The sequence below is a fragment of the Nomascus leucogenys genome, chromosome 18 (assembly GCF_006542625.1).
Source record: "Nomascus leucogenys isolate Asia chromosome 18, Asia_NLE_v1, whole genome shotgun sequence".
In the NCBI taxonomy this organism is placed as follows: domain Eukaryota; kingdom Metazoa; phylum Chordata; class Mammalia; order Primates; family Hylobatidae; genus Nomascus; species Nomascus leucogenys.
In genome coordinates this window covers 65,163,632-65,173,931 of record NC_044398.1, presented here as the reverse complement: position 1 = coordinate 65,173,931, position 10,300 = coordinate 65,163,632, and the positions used below count along the sequence as shown (strand labels likewise).

Here is a 10,300-nt window from a genome sequence, read left to right as displayed (position 1 = left end):
CCTTGGGCTGGCTGCCGTAGTTGGCAGTTTTTAGTGAGGGCTCTGATAGATGCCAGGAGGTGAGGGGAAGGGCTCTGGGTAGGCTCCATCATTGGACAAGCAGACTTACTGATGGATGAGCCTTCCCCTGAGGAAGTTTTGGATCAAAAGCCCAACTGATAAGTTTTTCCAGAATTGAGTAACCCAGAAGCAGTGCTGAAAGGATGTTACCTCTCTTGTGGCTTTTTGTATTGATTTTAAAAGAAATTCTCAGAGGCAGTTCCGCATTGTACTGGAAGCACAGCTACATCCACAATAGACTTAGATATATGTGACATGAATTGCTTTAGAAATAACATTTGAGGAGAGGGGTGAGAGGAAGGAAGAGAGGGTCTTAAAAAATATCCCTATCAAAATATTTTCTTTCTTCTAAGTATTGAAAAGACACAATATAACCCTTTCTTCTTTCAAATGATCTCATAGCTATTTGTTGAGGGGAAATACCAAATGTTTATTATTTTTTTTTGAAGAAGCTTCTTCAGTCCTGATGATTCATGTTGATATCATTTTCCTCTTGACTACAGAGGCTCTGAGACAAAGCTACACCTCAAGTGATATGCCAGGGTCAGAACAATTCCCGTCCTGAAGGAGGGTGTGCGACCTTCTTTATCCCTCCTTCACAGACGTCCTTGAGCCCTTGAGACGGATGTGAGTGAGTTTTTCAGTCCTCAGGCAAAACATCCATCTAAACATAACAGATGACATCAGCTTGGGCTTTTCAATTCCTGGATGGCAGCAGCGTGTTAATCCAGCCTTCATCCTGGATTTCATAAACCAAAACAAGAGAGCCTGGCAGGAGGACAGCGCTGCTGCTGGGTTGAGGAAATTGATGACGGGAAAGCATGCGGGCAACCCAGTGTATAAAACTCATAAACGTGTAGGCAGAGGCTCAGCTACCAGTTTGGACGGCTGCTTCCCACCAGCAAAGACCAAGACTGGGGAGCCGAGCCGGAGGCAGCTGGGAAACATGAAGAGCGTCTTGCTGCTGACCACGCTCCTCGTGCCTGCACACCTGGTGGCCGCCTGGAGCAACAATTATGCGGTGGATTGCCCTCAACACTGTGACAGCAGTGAGTGCAAAAGCAGCCCGCGCTGCAAGAGGACAGTGCTCGACGACTGTGGCTGCTGCCGGGTGTGCGCTGCAGGGCGGGGAGAAACTTGCTACCGCACAGTCTCAGGCATGGATGGCATGAAGTGTGGCCCGGGGCTGAGGTGTCAGCCCTCTAATGGGGAGGATCCTTTTGGTGAAGAGTTTGGTATCTGCAAAGGTAAAGAGTGACCCCTTACCTCTCCCCTCCCGGGGCATGCTGAGAGCTTTTAGCCAGCTTGGGAGGTGAGGTGGCTTTGCTCCTCAAGAGTAAGAGGGAAAAGGCAGGTGGATTCTTGACAAGGCACCACACAGGTATTGTCATGGGTAGAGACAGAAGGAGAGCTGCAAGTAGCAACTGAAACCAGTGTGCAGGAAGGCACAGAAAGAAGTGTGGCATTTTACTCGTTGCCTTAGGAGATCGCAAAAAGAAAGTTGCAATGGAAGATTGTGTTGGCGCCTTTTCTGGAAAACTTTAGAAACTTGACAGGTAATCTGTTAAGGATGGCTTAGGTGCTCTCTCCTCTGCGAGGCAGCAGTTACAAAGGTCTGCACTAGATAACCTCTTGGAATGGTTTCTAGCCCCCAGATTTAGTGATTCTTTGATCTTGAAAGGGTCCACAGGATGGAGGGCCACTCTCAAGATCAAATATTTCTGATAAACACAAATGCACTTTATGGAATAGAGTGAGCTTAAGTCATCTAACAAAATAACTCATTCTTCAAAGAGGGTCCCCTGAAGCATAAAACAAACCTCATCTGACTTTATAAAGGTTTTGGTCATCTGGAAAAATAGCAGATGGTGTTAAGACAAGGAAAAATAACAACAGAGAAAAATAAAAACTGGAAGTCTGTAAAGAATGAGGTTGACCACTTGTACACTTAAAGAAAAACTTTGTCAGGTTGAAATTTTAGCTAAATAATGTAGTTAAGTATTAAATAAAATAGTGTATAAGTTAAATAAAATAGTTAAATAAATAGTTAAATAAATAAGTTAAAATAGTGTATTTGTAGAATTTATTTTAAACATAGTAACTAGTTTAAAATATTTAACATTTTAAAAATATTTACAATAAAAAGAATGATGATTTAAAAATACTCTACATATAGATATCTCATGATCTTATTATGAACAGCTATTATTAAGAAGCAACACATGCTATAACCCCATCCATCAGTTGTATAATACAAGGAAGCTTTCAAAATTATAAAAAGGACTGAGAAATTTCTAAATAATTCTTATGTTTTATGTATTTAATGCATTTTTTATGAATGATATTTATCCAGTATTGTGCTAATCTCATTAATTCTCCTACTTCTTAGACATATAATATATAAATTAATCATCTTTTAATTGGCAAGACATACAAAATTAAAAAAACAAATTCATAAAGTATTAGGAGAGTTTTTTTTTTTTGCTTAGTTTATTTTTGTTTATATACAATAAGAAATAGAATATTGAGAAAATATTTTGTTTGGTGAACACATAGGCATGTTTCTTTCAACTGAATAGGATCTGTATCTTTTGTAAATTACGGGGCTTATTGACCAAGAAAACAGTACTTCACATAAGGAAATTAGGGAGGAAGTGGTTAACACAATCATACTTACGATATACCATGTATATGCAGTAAATTGCTTTTTCTCTTGGCATAATATGCCTTTGTACATGTGATTGTAAATGTACATTACATATGGGCAGAGAAACAAGCTGTGTGGCATCTGGAGTCTTTAGCACTGTAGTATTCTACTGAATGATCAAGATACTAAAAAGATATTTAAGATTGCTCTTTTTGGCTTTCTTCAGGTTGCTGATGAATCTAGTTTTAAGCATTTTTCTCTCTGCTGGAAATAGGAGACTTTGTGAGCCTTAGCAACTCGAGATAGAGATAATACATTTTGCAATCATCTCCCTTCTTCAGCTTTTTAAAAGAACATCCACATGAAAACTAAACTTCAGCTGCGTATCCAAATGTCTTCTAAATATTCAGATGTCTGTGAACATCTTGCCCGGATTAACAATCAGCAGCCAACACATATTTAATGAACACTTACTATCTGCCCAGCACTGTTCAGTGCATCAGGGGATACACTAGAAGTATCTCTGGGAATTTGGCTAAAGTTTTAGTTTTCAATATCACTGCAGGCACAGTCAAATCCTAATCCTGTGTGCTTTTCTGGAAGAGGCCTTTTCAGGATTCCTTTTTAAGATCTCTTCTTCCCAGCAAAGAGAACCGTGTTCAAAACCAGGTTCCTCTGTGATCTGAACCATATTGAAAAGAGCACTCATAGATCTCTTTAAAAAAAGATATCTCATTGATGATCTACTTGGTCAGTCAGTGGAGTATTAGACTGCTAGAGACTCAGATGGCTCACAGTTTGTTCTTTTCCCACCTGTGATTGTACATTTACAAGGTATTTTCACAACAAGAGAATATTCTATATCTATTCTGCTGGCTTTTAAAGGTTGGTTAGTCTACTGAAATGCTGTTTATCCTAAAAACAGCATTTTAAATAATTTTATGCATTTTAAATAAATGACTTTGTCTTCTTTATTTCAATGTAGGATGTTTTGGCATAAGTGTAAGCACTGGAGCTCCAAAAGCTTCTGGTTCTTGGTTGGTGTACAAACCCTCAGGGTGTATAAGCCCTGAGCTTTCTTGCTCATTTAGCATCTTGCATGTTAGCCTTGCAGAGGATTTTACTAGTGAGACCTCTTAACTACTGAGGAAGTCAGGCAAGTTGTATGACATGCCATTTCGACAAATAAGGAACTTGATAAAGGTTGGAGCAGATGGAAGATTGATTGCTTCATGGTGAGCTAGGATGATAGCTCTCTCCCTGGTTAGTTTGAAGCCCTTTCCTATACACTTAAAATAGTAAATTATCTGTGAATACAGTAGATTCAAAGATAGCATCACATTTTAAAAACTCTTTGAGGAGCTGATGCATATATGTCTGTTCAATTTCCCACCTTTGCTGAGCTGTTACAGAGGTCATCTGTGAGAATTTATTGGTATATAAGCAGAACATCACCAGAATGAAGACTGGTCCAAGGAGACTGGCTCTGTGTAGCTGTCTTCAACTTAACTTTACATCACGACACTAAGCCCGAGGCATCCATTATCTGGTCTTAATGTGTGATTTCATATTTACGACTCAAAGTTTCAACTTTCAAATCCTGGGTTTGGAGAATTGGATTTTATTTTACAGTCAAGATTCATGAGGTTGGTTCAAATCACAAGGCTATGCACACAGGGCTGTTAGGATGGAGACGTATTTACAACAAGCAGCGTCCTCTCCAACCTTTCCTTTGTCCCCAGACTGTCCCTACGGCACCTTCGGGATGGATTGCAGAGAGACCTGCAACTGCCAGTCGGGCATCTGTGACAGGGGGACGGGAAAATGCCTGAAATTCCCCTTCTTCCAATATTCAGTAACCAAGTCTTCCAACAGATTTGTTTCTCTCACAGGTAAGCACTGATTCTGGTATAACATTGGAAGAATAGTCTCATTTCAGTGTGAATAACTTAGAAAATATCTGTGAGTAGAATAAGATGTGGATTGGAATGATTTTATTTCCTTTGCTTTACTCAGGGGAACAGTGGGTGGTAGCTGAGTTTGGTTGCTGTTGCTGTTTCCTACCAAGAGCCCATCAATAATTTTGAGGTTTATATATAATTTCTCATAAAGTTTACCTTGTTTAAATATGACTTATAGGAGGATAAATATGACTGATTACCAAAAATCTGTAATAAAAAATAACCAACTGAGATATATAAAGTTCTTTAAATTCTTCAGTGATCTGTTTTATATATTTACTGGACAAAACCATTTATCTCCCAACTTCACATAGAAAAAGTACTGTGAGGAATTTATTGGATAAGTTTTAAGAGTCAAGATAGAAAATATAGAACATTTCTTTTTTTTAACCAAATGAAAGCATTTAAATGGAATAATTCCAAGTGTGTGTTTTTATGGATTTTGGAGAGGATAAGAAATAGTACCTGTGATTGAAATTTTGGAAATGAATGAAACTGTAGTAATACGTGCTGCTTGTTAGTCCGTGTGTATTTCTTATACAGTTGTTAGAATGTGAGGAATACACAACCTATGAGATGTTGCTATGTACGTATCTGTTTATTTTGTTGAATAGATGGCCAGTACAGGAGAGTTCCATTAAACTGAAAGTAGCTCATTTAAAGCAACATGCATCACTAAAGCTTAGGCCTCCATTGCACAGAGTGGCGACTGTAATTAATAATTTTTATATATTTCAAAATTGGTAAAAGAATAAATTTTAAATGTTCCCATCACACAAAATAAGTATGTGAGGTGATGGATATGCTATTTAGTTTGATTTCATCATTCCACAATGGAGATATATATCAAAGTATCATATTGTACCCCAAATATATACAGTTATTATTTGTCCATTAAAAACTATATTTAAAATTATAAAAAATAAATATATAATAAGCCCAACATATAGTCACAGAGATGGCTGGTATCAACAAACTATATACTTTTTTCCTGCCACAACTATAAATAACAATTCAAGTCCATTTTACTTAGTTTTTGTTTTTGGTCTTTTGCATTTCAAGTTAATAAAATATAAACTATTTGGCAAAGGTGCTTGTTTTCTAATTTTACCTCCTTCTATGTATGGGTCAACTAAACACGTTAAAATGAAGCGGAAATATTATGCTTTTAAGTGAATTATTAGTTTTAAGTATGGTGATGCCCATACAATACTTACATTATAGGTTACACAAAAATATTTCCACATCAAATTTAGGCATTGAGAGTCTTATCAGAAATATTTGAAAAAAGCAGTCAGTTTCTCTCTTTTCTGACCTAGGGTATTTCCTTTCATTAGCTAAAGGTGCGACCAGCAAAAGATGATTTTTAGTGTGATCTTGGTAAACCTTAGTCAGGTTCGGGATGGAGAGCAGAACACCCTAAGGGCCTCTTGGAGAGGCTGCCTGGGGCCTTTGTAGTCTACATGCATCTTTGAGACTACATGAGACTTCCAGGTTCATGCACTGGAGTTTACAGGAGAAGGCTTGGGTTTCACTCCTGACACAGGCTTCACATCACCTCTGCACAAACCTGTTTGGACCCAGCCTTTGAGAGCAGGCTAAATGGCTGCAAGCTTCACCAGCACTAGGACCCTCAGAGCACGAGCTTGTCTTCTCCACCTTTCCACCTTTCCACCTGCTGGCTACGGCACTCTTGTCAAATGTGCTTCCTGTCCCCACTGTTCCGCTTGGTGTTCTTTTTTTTGGCAGTGAGCTTCCCAAGTTGGGAATTCACAAGTAACTTTTTGTGGAGGACGGTGTTGGGGGAGTAAGATCTGGAATGTTTCATGGACTTACACACATTCATCTTCTGGACCACGCTAATCTTCTTAAAGCATTCCATATCAGAATGTGCACTGCCAAGGCAAGCACACCTCACTACTCCTTGAAGTAGAAAATTTCATTTTAGCAAATTTCAAATGTTACAAACTTTTCTCATATGTAGAGTGAGAAGTGTCTTTATGAACGTTCTACCCATTGGTCTGCCTTTTGCCTTCTGGATGCAGAAAAAGTTAATCTGTCTTTCATACCAGTTAGTGTAAGAATCTAACTTGAGACCTGTTTGTACAACATTTGCCTATTCCGTAAGTATTTATTAAGTGCCTACTATGTGGCAAGCACTGTCCTAAGTGCTGGAGATATAGCAGTGAGCAAAATAAAGTCCCTACCTTTGTGAAACTGGAATTCTAGTGGTGGAGTGAAATAATAAAGAGGAAAAAAAGACAAATGCATGTAGAAGATAATGTCAGGTGATAATAGGTATACAAAGATAAGTAATTCAAGGGGTGCTATTGTATATAGAGGTGCTCACTGATATAGAGCAGTGAATACAGTTAGCGTGGAATCTTAAATTGATTAAAGATTTCATTGTAAATTCCATGTAAAACAAAAATATAGCAAAACTGTGTTGTCTTTGAGCTATAGATGTTTGGACGTGATTTGTATTCCGTCTGCTTTCAGAGCGTGACATGGCATCTGGAGATGGCAATGTTGTGAGAGAAGAAGTTGTGAAAGACAATGCTGCCGGGTCTCCTGTAATGAGGAAATGGTTAAATCCACGCTGATCCCGGCTGCGATTTCTGAGAGAAGGTTCTATTTTCATGATTGTTCAACACACAGCCAACATTTTAGGAACTTTCTAGATTATAGCATAAGGACATGTAATTTTTGAAGACCAAATGTGATGCATGGTGGATCCAGAAAACAAAAAGTAGGCTACTTACAATCCATAACATCCATATGACTGAACACTTGTATGTATTTGTTAAATATTTGAATGCATATAGATTTGTTAAATGTGTGTGTATAGTAACACTGAAGAACTAAAAATGCAATTTAGGTAATCTTACATGGAGACAGGTCAACCAAAGAGGGAGCTAGGCAAAGCTGAAGACCACAGTGAGTCAAATCAGTTCTTTGACTTTGATGTACATTAATGTTGGGATACAGAATGAAGAGTTAAGAGCAGGAGAAGATGGGGAGGGGGTGGGAGTGGGAAATAAAATATTTAACCCTTCCTTGGTAGGTAGCTTCTCTAGAATTTAATTGTGCTTTTTTTTTTCTTTTTTTGGCTTTGGGAAAAGTCAAAATAGAACAACCAGAAAACCCCTGAAGGAAGTAAGATGTTTGAAGCTTATGGAAATTTGAGTAACAAACGGCTTTGAACTGAGGGCAATTTCAAAAGGCTGCTGATGTAGTTCCCAGGTTATCTGTATCTGAAGGACGGTTCTGGGGCAGAGGAAACACATACACTTCCATAAATGGCTTTAACGTATGCCACCTCAGAGATAAATCTAAGAAGTATTTTACCCACTGGTGGTTTGTGTGTGTATGAAGGTAAATATTTATATATTTTTATAAATAAATGTGTTAGTGCAAGTCATCCTCCCTACCCATATTTATCATCCTCTTGAGGAAAGAAATCTAGTATTATTTGTTTAAAATGGTTAGAATAAAGCTATGACTCTATAAGGTTTTCAAAACATCTGAGGCATGATAAATTTATTATCAGTAATTATAGTAATAATAACCTTAATAAGCATAAGAAAAACAGAGTCACTCTGGATTTCAAAAATGTCAAAAAATGAGCAACAGAGGGTCCTTATTTAAACATAAGTGCTGTGACTTAGGTGAATTTTCAATTTAAAGTAGAAAATAAGTTTTTAGGAGGTTTGGAAAAGAAGAATCAATTTTCAGCAGAAAACATGTCAACTTTAAAATATAGTTTATTTTCATATTTTTTTCTTTTAAACTTGGTTGATAAGTGGACTTAGGAGTATATTTGAAAGAATCTTAGCACAAACAGGACTGTTGTACTAGATGTTGTTAGGAAATATCTCAGAAGTGTTTTATTTGAAGTGAAGAACTTATTTAAGAATTATTTCAGTATTTACCTGTATTTTATTCTTCAAGTTGGCCAACAGAGTTGTGAATGTGTGTGGGAAGGCCTTTGAATGTAAAGCTGCATAAGCTGTTAGGTTTTGTTTCAAAAGGACAAGTTTATTATTGTTCAATAAAAAAGAACAAGATACAGCTTCTCTGTGTTGATTTGTGATTTTGTTAACTTGCTAAATGTTATTTTAACGATACATTCAATAAATAAGAACTCTCCTTCATATTAAAGGACAAGCTCTTCAACAGAATTTTCTGCTCTGGATAAGCCTCTTCTATCAAAACAGGGGGTCAAGATATTTGCTTCTCTGCCTCACATGTTTGGTCTACTCATTTTTTAGAGCTTCCTAAAAGTAGGTCCCAATATATTAACTCATTCTGCAAAACAACAACAAAAGGTAAACTCTTCTGTTGGCAACATTAGTTAGATGCAGAGCTAAGGCTTGAAATAACCATTTCTATTTTGCTACCTGGATGGCTCTTGAGGTCCTAGACTTAGAGCATTTTTTCTTCTTTGTTTTGTGTTCTCTTCCTGGATTTTGACATTTTCAATGGTAGAAACTTTGCCGTTAAACAGCTACTGAGTGCTCCTTTGCACTCTTCCATGTTCTGTGAGGAAACCCCTTATAATTAAATGTCAATCAGTTGTTGGCTGTTTTACTGAAGATTACAGCTCTAAAAATGTCGAACAATTTTTACTTTTATCAGTTTAGGTCTCATTCATAATTAATACTTGCATTTTATTTTCATATATTTTCTAATATTTTTGAAGGGGGTTGCTTTTAGAAAACATAGCCAAAGACAAACCTTTCAGTACCTATGAAAGAAGAGAGTATTTTACAGCTTTGCAGCTTGAGTATCGTATTCAACAACAGTCTATGTTCATTCAGCCTTGTGGGCAAATTATGGAAATATTTTAGGCGAATTGATAAAAATGCTAAAAAAAAGTCTATATAAGAAAAAATCCTGTTTGCTCAAATTAATATATTTTGTAAGATGGTAGAAATTGGGTGTGAATGAGATACAAAGTTACATGAATGTCAGATATTTACATTTTTATTAACTGAAAATCTCTATTTTCACCTGTGGGCAAGAAAGTTTGAGGCTACTGTGGCAGGGAGCGAGGTTATTTAAAGATCTGCCCTCTTGGTTTGAAGCCTGGGCCACAGTCCTAATGCTTCTTTGAGGAAGTGTGGAAAAAGAGCTAGACTGGAGCAGGACGGGCCTCTTGTTTCTGGCTCTGCAGTAACCACCTGTGCAACCACGGGCAATAAAATCAGATGAAAGTGGGCCCATTTGCTCTGAGTGGCAGGCATGTTTTCTAGCTGCCCAGCTTTATGGTACTGGGGGCTCTTCATGGTTTTCACCCCAAAAGCTAGTACCTGTCTATCCCAAATTGCTCTGTAGTCTTACAACTAATCTTCATAGCAGTGGTCTCCAAAATCTTTGGATCTGTGGATCTGTACACCCCTGACTGCATACTTTGCTAGTGCAAAATTTTTTTGAGAATGTAATTTCAAACTATATACACACTATCATATTAATATATTGTGTTCATTATAAAACATACACTCAAACTAGACATTTTTAAAATGAAGAGATAAGAGATATAAATAGAAGTTTTGAAATTTTCTTCCCACACTTCAATGTACCATGCCAGAAAACACTTGGGAAACAAGAAAATTCCATAGATCAATGGGCC

General features: G+C 37.3%; 1 protein-coding gene across 2 annotated transcripts; it reads left to right on the top strand.

Moving 5' to 3' along the window:
* Window positions 1–936: 936 nt before the first annotated feature.
* On the top strand, window positions 937–8,739 carry ESM1 (endothelial cell specific molecule 1). Of its 2 annotated transcripts, XM_003265921.3 has the most exons (3): window positions 937–1,307; window positions 4,450–4,599; window positions 7,168–8,739. In XM_003265921.3, the coding sequence occupies exons 1-3, from the start codon at window positions 1,007–1,009 to the stop codon at window positions 7,269–7,271; spliced, it is 555 nt and encodes a 184-aa protein (XP_003265969.2). In that variant the 5' UTR covers window positions 937–1,006; the 3' UTR covers window positions 7,272–8,739. The 2 variants fall into 2 exon arrangements, with proteins under 2 accessions (XP_003265969.2, XP_003265970.2); XM_003265922.3 differs by lacking the exon at window positions 4,450–4,599.
* Window positions 8,740–10,300: the final 1,561 nt, after the last annotated feature.

Excerpts from the sequence above, each read along its gene's own strand:
- ESM1 (XM_003265921.3), top strand. The coding sequence starts at position 1,007 with ATGAAGAGCGTCTTGCTGCTGACCACGCTCCTCGTGCCTGCACACCTG. Across the intron at positions 1,308-4,449 it reads AGAGTTTGGTATCTGCAAAG|ACTGTCCCTACGGCACCTTC; the intron begins GTAAAGAGTGAC and ends CTTTGTCCCCAG. Across the intron at positions 4,600-7,167 it reads CAGATTTGTTTCTCTCACAG|AGCGTGACATGGCATCTGGA; the intron begins GTAAGCACTGAT and ends GTCTGCTTTCAG.